This window comes from Borostomias antarcticus, assembly GCF_949987555.1.
Source record: "Borostomias antarcticus genome assembly, chromosome: 12".
In the NCBI taxonomy this organism is placed as follows: domain Eukaryota; kingdom Metazoa; phylum Chordata; class Actinopteri; order Stomiiformes; family Stomiidae; genus Borostomias; species Borostomias antarcticus.
In genome coordinates, this window is record NC_140245.1 from 963,665 (window position 1) to 979,813 (window position 16,149).

General features: G+C 47.7%; 1 protein-coding gene across 1 annotated transcript in view; it reads right to left on the reverse strand.

Moving 5' to 3' along the window:
- Positions 1-11,628: 11,628 nt before the first annotated feature.
- The window catches only part of LOC311315999 (receptor-type tyrosine-protein phosphatase F-like), a 10,990-nt gene continuing 6,469 nt past the window's right edge, over positions 11,629-16,149 (reverse strand). The window contains exons 6-8 of the mRNA XM_084446738.1: positions 15,022-15,176; positions 14,698-14,833; positions 11,629-13,363 (exon numbers count right to left, since the gene is read on the reverse strand). Of these exons, the coding sequence (XP_084302864.1) occupies positions 13,295-13,363; positions 14,698-14,833; positions 15,022-15,176 (360 nt within the window). The 3' untranslated portion in view covers positions 11,629-13,294. The remainder of the gene's footprint in view (positions 13,364-14,697; positions 14,834-15,021; positions 15,177-16,149) is intronic.

Sequence of the window (16,149 nt, forward strand, 5' to 3'; positions counted from 1 at the left end):
CACCCCATAAATGTGACGTTTCACCCCATAAATGTGACGTTTCACCCCATAAACGTGACGTTTCACCCCATAAACGTGACGTTTCACCCCATAAACGTGATGTTTCACCCCATAAACGTACCATTTCACCCCATAAACGTGACATTTCACCCCATAAACGTGACATTTTCGACCCATAAACGTGACATTTCACCCCATAAACGTACCATTTCACCCCATCAATGTGACATTTCACCCCATAAACGTGACATTTCACCCCATCAACGTGACATTTCACCCCATAAACGTACCATTTCACCCCATCAACGTACCATTTCACCCCATAAACGTGACATTTCACCCCATAAATGTACCATTTCACCCCATCAACGTACCATTTCACCCCATAAACGTGACATTTCACCCCATAAACGTACCATTTCACCCCATCAACGTACCATTTCACCCCATAAATGTGACATTTCACCCCATCAACGTACCATTTCACCCCATCAATGTGACATTTCACCCCATAAACGTGACATTTCACCCCATAAACGTGACATTTCACCCCATCAACGTGACGTTTCACCCCATAAACGTACCATTTCACCCCATCAATGTGACATTTCACCCCATAAACATGACGTTTCACCCCATAACCGTACCATTTCACCCCATCAATGTGACATTTCACCCCATAAACATGACGTTTCACCCCATAAACGTACCATTTCACCCCATAAACGTGACATTTCACCCCATAAACGTACCATTTCACCCCATAAACGTGACATTTCACCCCATAAACGTGACATTTCACCCCATCAACGTCACGCTTCTCAACCAGCACGTGTGCCTGGCTGCAGTCTCCTGCGTGACGCCTCTCTGTTTATCCCGATTGAGACGCTGCTGGCATGAAAAGGGGGCGTGACCTCCACCCGTAAAACCGCAGCATGGTTGAACGGGCTCTGTTGACGTTGGTGTTGACTACTGTGCTGTGACGGCCGCCTGGAACAGCCTGAACACGGACTAATTTGTTGGGAGCGCGGTTGCACGCGCGGGGACGATCGGCAGCAGGATGTGCCTCAGCTTGAGTAGGCTTGGCCCTGGAGTTTTACAGTAGTTTGAGTTTAAGAGTAATAGTATTTGAGTTTTAGAGTGTTATGACAACATTATGGAGGCATCATGATACAAAAAAAGTGAATAAAGTAGGCTATTTGCTATATGTCATTCATGTTTCTTATTGGACATAGAGTGTTATTGAAGGCTACCACATTTAAGCCTTTGGGTGGTAAAAATTCAGTCGACCATTCAGTTACAAATGGATAGTTCAGTTTCCTAAGTTCCTTGTCAAGTAGTCGGCCTGACCAAAATATAAAAAACTTTAAAGTCAATTTATTTATTCGTAGGCATCAAATCCTCTTATTTCCCTCAGTGGCCTTGTGGCCTGGCTTGTGGTCTTTGTGCCCTAACAAATTGAGTGACACCGAAGGCCAAATGGTCCTGCCCCTGAAATGATGGAATTCCTACCCTGGTCAACAGGATGTTATTTTGAGTAACTGTGACAAGCTTCACTGGTCTTGAGCAGAAATTGAACCTCTTAGTGCATTTCAGCGTTTCCAACCGCTCTTTAGGCAGCTGTTCAAAGGCAGCTCAGAGCCCAGGTTGGCGGAGTTGAAAGGCTCAGATGTCTCTGGGATTACTCTCCACACACATCTCCCAAGCTGCTAGAGATAATCACACAGTGGGCGAGCTCGCTGACTACGCTCAAGCACCTGCTGCATAACTAGCTAGCCAGCTTTTATTGAGTTGACTTTGCACCAAGATGCTGTTTGATCCATTAATACACAATCACTTTTCTCCGTCTTTTTTCTTGGCCAACTGTAATGTTCTGTGTCTGGGAGGCCTAACGAAGCCCAGTCCGACCACACAGGTTCAGAGTAATACATGAGTTGCTGACATGTGGGTTGAAAGAAGCAGTATTGTTGACACATAATTCTAAGTGTGTTAGCTGGGACTTGGTGAAGCGACCATGCCTTCCGTCTAAACCCCCCCCTGGCTTAGCCTAAACTAACAAAAAGAGCACGTCCTTACCGTTCGGTCGGCTTATCCAGACTTATCTTCGTGGCGTTGTCTTCAGCTGACCTCAACCGGCAAGTGCTGGCCGGGGGAGTCCATCGCCACCGTTACATCGACCGTGAGGGCGCCGGTTAAATCTCTCCTCAGAAAGCTTCAGTATTCCATGTGGCGTCGATGCAGTCTGTCGGGCGCGTGCGTGGGTCCACCTGGTCCACTCTCTCAGCTATTCAACCTGGCCACGGCTCTGAAAACCTCCCATCATGCAGCAGTGGTCAAAGTAGGCTACGCATCTCGCTCCGCGTGCCGAGTTAGAGCACATCGTTTGACCTCCGTCCCGAGGACGAGCAACAGCGGTGTGGTTGATGAGTGATGTCCAGAAGGTGTGATGTCCAGAAGGCGTGGAGGTCACTTCATAAACCCCCTCTCTTCATAGGGATCCCCCTAAACAAGCCCAGCGAGAGGCATGTCTGTAGCGCCACTGCTCCTGGAAGCAATCTATGAGTCCAACAGGTGTTTGAGATTTAAAAAGTCCCACATGTGTGTCACGGTCGGTTACTCAATGTATTATCATTTCTTTAATCACAAAAAAAAATGTTTTAAATACTTTTCAAGCAGTCTCATCAGCACATCCGCTGAACAGCTCCACTTCAGTTAACTCGTGTCCAAGAGCAAAATTCTACACAGTCATAATCTCAGGTCACAGAGAGCGGATCAGAACCAGGAGAACCACAGTGACGCTCCTGAGTGAGCAGCCCTGCGCTGTCCCAGCTTACCTTCAGCCTGCATCATCCAACACCCCCCCGCCAGAGTGGTCCGCCGCTCAGCTGGGAGCAGCCAGGGGCTACGGGGGGAGGGGTACGGGAGAGAAGGGGTACGTGGGTAGACAGAGCACGGGGGGGGTACAGGGTTGTGGAGATGAGAGAGGTCGAGGAGTTAACTGGAGTAGGCTGCTCCACTGCCTCAGACACCAACTGTTGCCCCTCCTCCTCCTCCTCCCCCCCCCTCCTCCTGCTCTATAGACGAGTCAGATTACTCCTGACATGATAATCTCCCTGGCTGGAGCTCCTCCAGGGCTATAGGATGCGTTGGCCTGAGCGAGCTTACGGTCCGTGTGCCTTCTGCTGGAGGAAGGGCAGAGCTGCCGTCTTAAGCAGAGGAATGTCTATGGTAAATGGTCTGCATTTATATAGCGCTTTTATCCAAAGCGCTTTACAATGAAGGCCTCTCATTCACCCATTCACGCACCAATGGCGGCAGCTGCCATGCTAACTCGTTGGGAGCAATTCGGGGGTTCAGTGTCTTTGACCAAGGACACTTCGACTTGTGGACAGGAGGAGCCGGGATTTGAACCGCCGACCCTACGATCACTGGACGAGCCGCTCTACCTCCTGAACCACAGCCGGCCCGTCTACCGGCGCGGTTCCGACCCGAGGGGACGCAGCGGAGACAAGCAGGTGTCTGATCTGTCCCTCGTTTGTAGGCGTCCAAAACAATGACATTACAGTCATTTAGTGGACACTTTTGTCCAAAGCGACTTATAATAATCACATTATCAAGAGTGGCAAAATATTAGGTGTTTAAAGAGGACGGATCGTGGTAGTACTTCTTGAAGAGGTGAGTTTTGAGCCTGCGGCGAAAGATGGGCAGTGACCCTGCTGTCCTGAGGTCGGTCCATTACTGTCCCCCATCGAAGGGCTGGTCAAACCCGTCTTCCACTGACCAGCAAAGGTGCTCCAAAAGAATCTCGGTCCAAAACTGGCCAGGCATGAAAACAGGGAAGGTGTTTCATGTTGGTGGGTGTTTCATATCTGACTGTTGGAGGCCCAGGGAGCTCAAATGAGGAGCAGATGGTTGGCCGGAGGGAGGAGATCCTGCTCCTCATCTAGAGGATAAATAAATACCTCACTGGGGATAAGATGTGTGAGGGTCGAACGGGCTGTCAGACGAAAACAGAAGTTACCCGATAGCTACAGCTACGGTGATATTTCCAAGGAATTTCACATTAAGCGTACACGAGAAAAATATCCGACTTTCCCTCGAATGTTTGCTAGAATGTGTTTACTGGCTGATTGTTAAAGAAAACAGATTTCAGAAGACATTCGAAATCGAAGTAATATATCACCGCTAAACCATGGATGAATCACTCCTTGAATGATAAGGGGATGACATCATCCTAACTGCTCTTCAAGACTAAGCTTTCATTGGGCTTGATATATTATGACACAAGCGCTCTGGTCTTATGTCTGTCATTAACTCTATAAGTAACAATTGATTTTTAGTCTTACTAATATGAACTACATGTAGGCTACTACCATTCTACAGCACAGACACCTATTAGCTGCCCAAAACAACAGGTGCATAGATGAGAAGAATAGGGTTGGCATCACGGAGACCCAAAATACATTAGAGAGAAACCAAAACAAATGTGTAGAACCCTGGCCACATGCTGACGTTCTCAAGTGGAACACGCGGAGAATGTGTTGGAGATCCCGATGGAGATCCAGCCAACAGATGCAGTCTGATCCAGAGAAGGGCTCTTCAAAGACTCACCAGCTAGCTCAACACCATGAATCATTCTGTATCTGATACCTCTACATTGATGATGATGATAACAATAATAACAATGATAATAATAATAATAATAATAATAATAATAATAAATTAAACAGAATAATAATTATAATAATATGTATTTGTATAGCACTTTTCAAAACAGTTACAAACTGTGTACATTTTTTAGATAAACTAGTACACAGAATAAATAACAAAAAAAAACATAAAAACAAAAACATACATTAGAACATAAAACCTCATAAAACCAGAAAACAAGTGAAATAAGAAATAAGAGAATTATTTTTTCCATGCTTAGTGCTGTGTAAAATGTTCCTATACTGTAGCGATTACAATTAAACATTTTCCAGGAGGTCTCTTGATGGTCTTGTTGAGAGGTCGGGGAACAACACTTCTCTTATATTGGCTCAAATTGTGAACAGTTTTTTTTTTTTGCTTCCCTCTGGAAAATTAGAGGTAAGATCTCTATGTCCATCTGCCCTTTTCTCTCTCTGTAAAGTGCATTGTGTTGCCTCTGTGCATGAAATGCGCTACACAAATAAAGTTTGATTTGATTTGATGAGTAGTAAAAGAGGGATGGACTTGAGAAATAACAGACTATAAAAGCCTTCCTGTAAAAGTATGTTTTGAGAAGTGATTTTAACGGAGGGCGCTGAGTTCCTCGGGTAGAGGGTTCCACAGGAGAACCCCCAGTTCCCTTCTGTAACGAGGCGTCTGTGGGGACCGTTAGGGGGGTCGACCTCTCCTTGAACGTCTGTAGAACGTGTCTCCGGGGCGAAAGCAATCCTTCATGGTGGTAATTGGGATCTCAGAAGACATTATTCACCAGATTACACTATTAGACAGCACAAGGTCAAAAGCATGCCCCTCTATTTTGGATTTTTAACAAGATTGTTCCAGATTAATAGACTCAAAGAGGCTAATAAACAGCAAAACAAAACATGGAGGGGCAACACATTAAAATCACAAACAGATTTGTCCACAACAGATGAAAGAGGCGCAGACAGTTGTTGAATAAAGGCAAGCCAGCGTTAGCCCTATAGCAGCCTGCAGATTACACCTAATCACAGGATCAGATAACATAGTATCACATGCTGGGCACGGACTCCAGAGAAGAAATAGTATGAAGAGAGACAGGAGGACATTTGTTGTTATGAAAAATGACAGCTAGCCTCCTCCAAGGCCAGACAGCCTGGGTTGATTAAAGAAGGAGTAGTGTTGGGGGGCATGTCTCAGTTAGTGGAATAGATGCAGGGCTTAACCAGGACTATCCATCCAGTGATGGATAAGACATCAATATTGTTAGTCATAATAAAATTTTGGCATAAAAAAAGACTTGTTTGCAACGGACTTCACACTGAGTAGCCTAGACTAAACACAGCACGAATGTTGGAGAAGGACTCAGCAATAGATAGGCCTACAGTTGAAGGGCGTAATTGATATGATAATTGAATGAAAATATTTCAGACTTTGTTGGTGGAGTGGGTGGGATGGAAAGTAAGTTTGCTCGTAGCCTAGGGTAGAATTGTATAGCACCTCTATAGGTGGCTTAGGACATAGGAGGCTTCCAGTCGTGCTGAGGTAAGCATCAGTCACAGTTCAAAACAATGTATGTGGTCTTGAGCAACTAGTTTAGTACTCTTCATGTTGGGGTGTCCAGAAAAAAAGAAATAGGCCTATTAAAAGAGTTTCAAAGTTGATCAACATTTTCTAGCTTTGAAATGTGAATATTTGCACTTAATAACTTCCTGAATGTGAATAGCAATACTAGGCTACTTGTTCCCAGATGTATGTTTTTACAGAAAGTTTTGGCCTTTAACAAAAAGCTAATATCAGTAAATTGCCCTCCCAAAGGGAACGCCATCTCGCCACGTGCAAATTACAACGTCATTAATCAGTGCAGTAGTAACAGCTTACAAAAGAATACAAGTGATTTCTGCATCGGAAAATCACAGCTAGATCTCAACTGAGGTTTGGCTGATGGACTGAGAAACTTTCCATGTTTAGGTAAAGAGTGAACTTCAAGGAAATACTCAATCAGTACTCTCTGTAAACACCATCCCCTTTCCAGGTGCCATTAAAGTCAGAGGAATAAGTGGAATCAAAGCCAGGACTGAAACAACAACATACATGTCTCTGCAAGATGGTGGTCGGTTGGTTGGACGGTTGGGTTACCTTTGGTGAAGTAGGACCTGAATGGCAGCCACTATGGAGAGGACTGTCTTCCACATGATGCACATTCACATCTGGAACTTGCTTGAGGCGAGCCCAGCGTGACTCACGAGAAATAAGTCTTTTCTCTAATGGTGTTTGAAACAAGACGTCGTTTTCTGGCTTCAGTGAAAATATACACGTATGAGGAATGAGGGTGTGTGTGGCCCCCAGTCTGGAACTGTTCTGACCCAATGGAGCCATGAAGTGGAAAACGAGGACCACAGACATGCATACGCCGACACAAACCATACTTATAACTAGTTGTCGTGCAGCAGTTTGACAACTAAAGACTAAATAGGGCTACTGTTGTGGTGTATCTCTCAGTGTGTTTACTTATGTGGGCTCCAGGCTACTTTTAGATTTTCGACTCGGTTCCCTGATCTCACTGTTGCTCTGCGTTATACTGCCCCCATCTGGTCACCATGTCAACCTACACCGCAGTGGTGAAGTCCCTCTGTCACACATGGCAAAGCAGATAAACTGTAGATTTTTCTACGTTGAAAACTAATATGAAAAGAACATTTATTTTCTTCTTTTTTTCTTTGTCAGGGAAATGGAGTATAATCACTTCGGCCCAAACAGAGAGGCAAACAAACTCGTCCAGAAGACGGGGTTTGTTCCAGGGAACCGCGGGTGGCTATCGCCGGAGTGGCTTCCCCCTCCCCCCGTTTCCACAGAAGCCCTTGGTGCCGTCGGGTCCTCGCAGCTGGCGCAGCACCCTCAGGGCGGCCTCCGGTCGGTCGGCCTGGGCGGCAGCCCTGCGCCTCTGGACCCAGGGGCTGCAGGCGCTCTCCTGGACGTGGTCGCCCGAGCACCTGCTCCTTCTGGAGCCCAGCGGCTTCTGTCCACCGCTGTCGTCGCGGGGGCACCCCAGGGGGCAGTCCGAGGACCTGCGGCGTTGGACCCTGCGTGCCAGCCTGGGAGACCCCGCCATGGAGCCGCACCCCGAGCACTTCTGTAGGGGCGGAGCCCCGGCGGAGCAGAGGGGACTTTTCGCTTTCTGTCTCGGCGTCCTCCGGCCCACCGACATCCCCTCCTCGGGTAGCTCCTCCTCCCGGTCGGGGCGGCGGCGGCGCACGCTGGGGTTCCCCAGCAGGGGCGCGACGCACACGCCCCCGCCCTCCGACAGCCGCTCCCCCGCCGCCGCACCCCCCAGGGCGGCGTACGCCCGACGCGCCCCCTCCAGACGGTCGAACTCCACCACGGCGCACACGCGGCGGCCCAGCACGGCGTGGCGCCCGAGCTCCGCGGGCAGCTCCCCACCGGGACGCAGTAGGCGCAGGGACGACACGCCGCTGTGGGCGCCGAGCAGACGCAGGGCCGTCTCCAGTATCCCGGGCTGCTGCTCCTCCTCCGGCTCCGCCCCTGGCTCCGCCCCCGGCGACTCCCCAGACAGGTTCCACGCCAGCAGCAGCCTGCTGGTGGGGGTGCACAGCAGCCAATCGGGAAGGGGCTCTCGCCGTCTGACCTTGGTGGCCTCCCAGTTCACCTGCAGCGTCTGGGAGCGGCGTGCTCCGGCCAGCGTGGCGAGCCAGTCCCTCGTCAGCTCCTTCATCTGAGAACCACCCCGGGGACGCATTTTACAATGTGGTAGTAGTAGTAGTAGTAGTAGTAGTAGTAGTAGTAGTAGTAGTAGTAGTAGTAGTAGTAGTAATAGCAGTAGTAGTAGTAGTAGTAGTAGTAGTGGTAGTAGTAGTAGTAGTAGTAGTAGTAGTAGTAGTAGTAGTAGTAGTAATAGTAGTAGTAGTAGTAGTAGTAGTAGTAGTAGTAGTAGTAGTAGTAATAATAGTAGTAGTAGTAGTAGTAGTAGTAGTAGTAGTAGTAGTAGTAGTAGTACTAGTAGTAGTAGTGGTAGTAGTAGTAGTAGTAGTAGTAGTAGTAGTAGTAGTAGTAGTGGTAGTAGTAGTAGTAGTAGTAGTAGTAGTAGTAGTAGTAGTAGTAATAATAGTAGTAGTAGTAGTAGTAGTAGTAGTAGTAGTAGTAGTAGTAGTAGTACTAGTAGTAGTAGTAGTAGTAGTGGTAGTAGTAGTAGTAGTAGTAGTAGTAGTAGTAATAATAGTAGTAATAGTACTACTAGTATTAGTGGTTGGTGACTCATTGATGTGGAGAGAACCCAGGCGTGGCGGTGTTGGGCGGCGTTGAGCCCGTACCTTCTTGAAGGAGGTCAGTAGCTTGAGGCTGACGTAGCCCATCCTGTTCTTCTGGACGTGCTTCAGCAGGAAGGCGTCCTCGGCCAGGTGACCGTCGGACAGGTAGAACTCCAGCTGGGACGCAATCCTGGCGTGCAGGTCGTGCGTCCCACCGTGATCCTCTTTGGATCGGTCAGCGCGTTCACAAAAGAACCTGCGGCGCCATCTATCTTTAACATTTGAACACGCCACTTCAAAAAGAAAAGTCATCACAACACCACATGATTTACAGTCTCCTAGTCCTTACCTCTCCTGGCCGCTCGTGATGGCGTCCCCTTTTGAAAGAGACGTAGGGGACTTGGGTACGCGCTGACAGGGGTTCGGGCCGTGCTTTTGCCGGTCCGACAGCGAGGACGAAGACATTCTGCCTGCGAAAGGGAGAATAGCAGGCCACTGGAGAGGTTGGGTGTGGATGAAGGACAGAATGTCTCCACAGGTGTTTATCATGGGGGGGGGGGGGGGTGCATTGTGATGTCATAGGGATGGAATACTTCTGTATTGTTGCATCAATAAGAATGCAAATCCTAGAATGATAGTGGTTTAGTTAGGTTTTGAATTGTACTGTCAATATTTTTTTATAATATTGTTTAATGAACTAATCATTTTGTGTAATGCTTTGGCAAAATAGATGTTTACCTGTCATGCTAATAAAGCTTATTTGAATTTGAATTAGTGAACATTCTAGACAGTCCAAAGATCTCCCAAATGTTCCATCTTCATGCATTATCAGCGTTTGCATCTAAAATGATTTATTCATGACTCTTGGTGAGGGAAACTTGGCGGGCTGGTCTCACCGTCTCATCTGTTGCCACAAGCACTAACACAAACACGGGCTTTTATTGACCCGGTCTCTGGCGGCAGCAAAACCAAGTCTGCTGGCTCCGAGGCCTACGTTGGCAGGCTGAGGAGAACAAGAATGAGGTGACTGGAGGGTTCTCTGCACCGAGACCAGGGGGTCTGTCTAGTTACACCACCCTGAGGACTCCTCCTCTCTCTCTCTCTCTCACACGCTTCCTCACCACCTGGCCACTTGGCTTGGGTTGAGAGTGTGGGAGAGTGGGAGAGTGGGAGGGTGTCCTGGGGGAGACTCCAGACTCAGGTACTGCAGGAAGGAGCTCTGAGGGGACTTAATATGGCTGCCGAACCCGACAGAGACAAGAGGGCTTTGTGAAACCATCCAAAATAAATGAGTGAAGCCGAACCACACACCATTTGTGAATTCCTGCCAATTAACATGATCTCTTTAGATATAGTTGCAATTAGGGTTGCAGAATTCGGGGAATATTCAAAGCTGGAAGCTTTCCATGGGAATTAACAGGAATTTATGAGAATTAACGGGAATAAACTGGAAAATTGGGGGTCATTTATACCAACTGTATTTACCTTGACATATATATTAATATATTGTTTTGTCATAAGCAGACATGCAGGCAAACATTTCTAATACACATTTTTTAAATGACATTTTTGACTTGATCTTTGTGAGTAGAACTTAAATGGATACAACAGCCTTGCTGTAGTGTGAAGGATGCTGGGAATTATCTGTGCATGTGACGGGTCGAAATTCCAATTGCATTACTGTAAACCGGGTTGTTTTAACCAAGACCATGCTGCAAGATCTAGAATTGCATTTTAGTTTTTTTTTTCCTACTACGTACATTGAAGTCCCCTGTTCTAGGGGTCCGCGGTGGTGTAGCCGCATCGTGCTCCGGTGCAGCTGCCCACCGGGGACTGACCAGAGAGGAGTACTCCAGAGGGAGGGGTCTATTGGGACCAGATAGGAGTACTCCAGAGGGAGGGGTCTATTGGGACCAGGTAGGAGTACTCCAGAGGGAGGGGTCAGATAGGAGTACTCCAGAGGGAGGGGTCTATTGGGACCAGATAGGAGTACTCCAGAGGGAGGGGTCTATTGGGACCAGATAGGAGTACTCCAGAGGGAGGGGTCTATTGGGACCAGATAGGAGTACTCCAGAGGGAGGGGTCAGATAGGAGTACTCCAGAGGGAGGGGTCAGATAGGAGTACTCCAGAGGGAGGGGTCAGATAGGAGTACTCCAGAGGGAGGGGTCAGATAGGAGTACTCCAGAGGGAGGGGTCTATTGGGCCGCCGCTCCCCGAGGGGAGTTAGTTTCATCTGGGCTCGAGGGCTCGTCACACCACAGCAGCCCCGTCTGGTGTCGGGAATTACGGTCGCGAGCCGAGATACTGTAATTGCCGTCGGCGGTTGCATGACGAATCCTCAACAGTTAGTCCGGGACTCGGGGGTATTTGGACACTAGGTCAGGATCAGTTGGCTACCAAACTGGGTGAAATAAACATTTTATACTTTTAAGTTCCCTGATATAAGCTTAACTTTAGAACAAAAAATGTCAACATTTCCAAAATCCCCAAGTTTAACTTCCCATGGTAAATTTCCAGACATTTTCCAGCCCGTTGCAAACTATCAGATCATTCCCATCCCCCAGGACTACCGACGCTGCAGCACAGGAGAGAAGATTCAAACATGCTGGAGACAAAAACATCAAACAGGGATTTGTACAAAAACCCAATTATTCAACTTTATTAACATCAATGAGTTTTTTTTTTATTCCAGTTCCTTATCAACAAATAGAAAACAGACTGTGTATACAACAGATTGAACCCCTACAGCACTAAGCACTCACAAGGTAAAAATGAATGTTTTGTTTGTTTTTTTGCCAGCATGTTCAGTCCCATAGGCATGCCCCCCCCCTCTCCCTCAACGCCTGTGGGTAGAGATGTGTTTGAGCAGTGGTGGGTACCGGTCATGTGCTTGGATGGGCAGGGGGGGGGTCCACTGCTGGGTTTGTGCGGTCTGTCAGATGTTAGACCTGGCTTCTGTCCAGGCCGAACACCAGAGCGCTCCACGAACACACAGTCTAGAACAGCGAGCTCTCAGGAGACTCTGGGTTGGTATGTCGAGACGAGTGAATCAATCTTTCAACAATATAGCTTGAAACTGTGTAGTATATATCTATGTATAATCGTACATATATATAATCAATCATAATTATATATATATATTTATAATTTGATTTCTGTATAAAAGAATAGCAGTTTATGTCCAAAGGGCTGTGTCTCTGTCCCTCTGGTAGGAATGGTTGATTCTGTACAGGTGCCAGAGTTAATGGCTGCTACTCCGCCCTCCGACTGGCCGTGTCAACCGCTCCTGGTCTTTGTAGTCCTGGTATTTGTAGTCCTTGTGGTTCGATCCCAGAGGACTGACCAGGTCTATGGGCAGTTAGGAGTGGTGGGAGGGGTCTGGAGGGGCAGAGATTTCCAGGAGTTGGTTTTCAACTCGTCCGTTTATAAAAGTCATCTTTCTCCAGGCTGGAGTTTCAAGGCCTCAGTCGATGCCGTACCGTAGGGTTAGTTATACTGTAGGCGTCTCTCCAGGAATCACATGCAGTGTCTGTACACCACTCATTCAGTTTGTTGTTAGTCCATTTCACGGTTTGCTAGCTACTGTGTTTATATAGTACTACAGCGGGTGTATACTTTTAAATAATTTTGTACTTTTTTCCCATAGTTTTTATTAGAAACAGCAAGTGAAAAGGCGTTATCAAAGTGAATCCCGCTCCATTGAACTGAATAAGAATGAGAATAAAACAATAAAATGAGGATACAGAGGGAAACAGACAGCAGCTCAGAGAACCGTGGTTCTCCAGTATTAGTATCTAGGAACGTGTTAAAAATACATGTCCCTTGTGCTAAAATAACCTAAAATAAAAAACAAAATAAAAAGACATAACGATTATGAAAACAAATATGCAGACCCACAGCCAGGCCATTAAGACAAAAGACATGTCTGATGTTAAATGATTATTAAAAACGAATGCACTAAATAATAACATTTTCATAATGATATTTTATAATAATGATAATAAAATAATAGAAAAAAAAGAGTCATCTCTTAGTGCTACCAGTAGCCTTTGACAATTAGGGGGAAGTTGGCATGTACAGACAGAGAGGTCAGGGGTCAGGAGACCTGTGCTTCTGTACGAGTTGTCGCTGTCCTCTAGTATCGTTTTAGTTCTTCTCAATCTCTGGGTTGGTTAAACTGTGTTTGTGTGTGTGGATCTCTGTGATTGGTTGAACCAGTTGGCAGGTCCAGCGGCTCCTCCCTCCTCCCCTCTGGTTGCCCTGGCGACAAAATCAAGTGGGTGGATGGCGGCTGATTGGTCCAGCCTGGCGGGGGAGGGGGGTGGGGGGGGGCGTGGTCGGCGCGGGTCGGGAAGAGTGGTTACGTTGCATAGTGGTCGAAGCTGCCCAGGTATTCCAGTGCTGCCCGGTAGCACAGCTGGTACTGGTCCTGAGAAGAGAGACAAGCACATGGGACGGTGATGAGAGGAGAGACAAGCACATGGGACGGTGATGAGAGGAGAGACAAGCACATGGGACAGTGATGAGAGGAGAGACAAGCACATGGGACAGTGATGAGAAAGCACACTACAGTGTCTGTTCACCAGGACTACAGTCTGTTCACCAGGACTAGAGTGTCTGTTCACCAGGACTAGAGTGTCTGTTCACCAGGACTAGAGTGTCTGTTCACCAGGACTAGAGTGTCTGTTCACCAGGACTAGAGTGTCTGTTCACCAGGACTAGAGTGTCGGACTAGAGTGTCTGTTCACCAGGACTAGAGTGTCTGTTCACCAGGACTAGAGTGTCTGTTCACCAGGACTAGAGTGTCGGACTAGAGTGTCTGTTCACCAGGACTAGAGTGTCTGTTCACCAGGACTAGAGTGTCTGTTCACCAGGACTAGAGTGTCTGTTCACCAGGACTAGAGTGTCTGTTCACCAGGACTAGAGTGTCTGTTCACCAGGACTAGAGTGTCTGTTCACCAAGACTACAGTATCATCTGTTCACCAGGACTATCTTCAGGACTACAGTGTCTGTTCAAAGGACTATCCGCAGGACTACAGAGTCTGTTCACCAGCCCCCCCCCCCCAGGTCTACAGTGTCTGTTCACCAGCCCCCCCCCCCCCCAGGTCTACAGAGTCTGTTCACCAGCCCCCCCCCCCCCAGGTCTACAGAGTCTGTTCACCAGCCCCCCCCCCCCAGGTCTACAGTGTCTGTTCACCAGGACTAGAGTCTGTTCACCAGGACTAGAGTCTGTTCACCAGGACCCTCAGGACTAGAGTCTGTTCACCAGGACCCTCAGGACTAGAGTCTGTTCACCAGGACTAGAGTCTGTTCACCAGGACCCTCAGGACTAGAGTCTGTTCACCAGGACTAGAGTCTGTTCACCAGGACTAGAGTCTGTTCACCAGGACCCTCAGGACTAGAGTCTGTTCACCAGGACTAGAGTCTGTTCACCAGGACCCTCAGGACTAGAGTCTGTTCACCAGGACTAGAGTCTGTTCACCAGGACTAGAGTCTGTTCACCAGGACCCTCAGGACTAGTGTCTGTTCACCAGGACCCTCAGGACTAGAGTCTGTTCACCAGGACCCTCAGGACTAGAGTCTGTTCACCAGGACTAGAGTCTGTTCACCAGGACCCTCAGGACTAGAGTCTGTTCACCAGGACCCTCAGGACTAGAGTCTGTTCACCAGGACCCTCAGGACTAGAGTCTGTTCACCAGGACTAGAGTCTGTTCACCAGGACCCTCAGGACTGCGGTGTCGTCTGCAGCGAGGTTCTCTCACCTCTGTCTGCACCATGGCGGGTCGCTGGGTGCGCAGCGTCTTGACGGTCTGGAACAGGTCGACCACGCCCTCGTACCTCATCCTCTCCAGGACGATGCTGAGCGTGATGAAGACTCCCGTCCTGCCCACCCCGGCACTGAGGAAGAGGAACACACAGTCACACACACACACACACACACACACACACACACGTCACATGTCTTACACATACAGTACATGTATGTACATATGAATCTGACAAGATGCAAAGTACACATGTCGGTAGGAAGATCCTCAGCTGGCACAGTTGGTTCAATACACTGACCAATCACCACTGACGGTTACCTGCAGTGTACAGTGATTGGTCCGTCCTGTCCAAACTGCTCCTTGGTTTTGTGCACTTGACCAATGAAATCGATGAACCCTTCCCCCGTTTTTGGCACTCCTTGCTCCGGCCAATCAGTGAACTGGAATTGGCGAATTGTCCGTGACTGTCCATCCTGAAAGGAGAGGAACAGTACATGACATCACAGTCATTTAGCCGACGCCTTCATCCAAAGTGACTTACAGTAATTGCATTTAGTGTAGGAAGTCAGTGTGCTACTACTCGCCAGAACTCACAAGTGCTTCACAAGCGACTAAGAACAGAATCTAGTGCAGACGCCAAAGTGCAAGAGCAGCAAATTATAAATGCAATACTGTAGGTGCTTAAAGTCGCACTGGAATGAAAAAAGCATTCTGTCCCATTTTGGTTCACATAATTTGTCATAGTGTTCACCTATTCAAAGATGTATGCCAAACAAATTAGAAAATTCTACTTTTGTTGTAATCTTATATCAAAGTATGTAATTTCTTACTTCCTGGAAAACAGTAGGTCACGTGCAATGACGACAACAGGCACCTTCGATTTTAGGCCAATAATCTCACGACATCCACCCGTCAATCGACGCTATCCTTCTATCGAATCTGTCTGAAGTTCTTAAAACCCGTCCACTTGTCAATGTTCCAATCAAATCCTCTAAACATATGTCCCACCCTCATAGCTGGTTTGCATCGGAAATACGTCAAACTACGGAAGTTAGATGATCTCAAACGTCCGTTTCAGTGCGACTTTGAGAGGGAGGAATGTGGTAGTGTGTTTCAGTGTGACTTTAAGAGGGAGGAATGTGGTAGTGTGTTTCAGTGTGACTTTAAGAGGGAGGAATGTGGTAGTGTGTTTCAGTGTGACTTTAAGAGGGAGGAATGTGGTAGTGTGTTTCAGTGTGACTTTAAGAGGGAGGAATGTGGTAGTGTGTTTCAGTGTGACTTTAAGAGGGAGGAATGTGGTAGTGTGTTTCAGTTGGACTTTAAGAGGGAGGAATGTGGTAGTGTGTTTCAGTGTGACTTTAAGAGGGAGGAATGTGGTAGTGTGTTTCAGTGTGACTTTAAGAGGGAGGAATGTGGTAGTGTGTTTCAGTGGGACTTTAAGAGGGA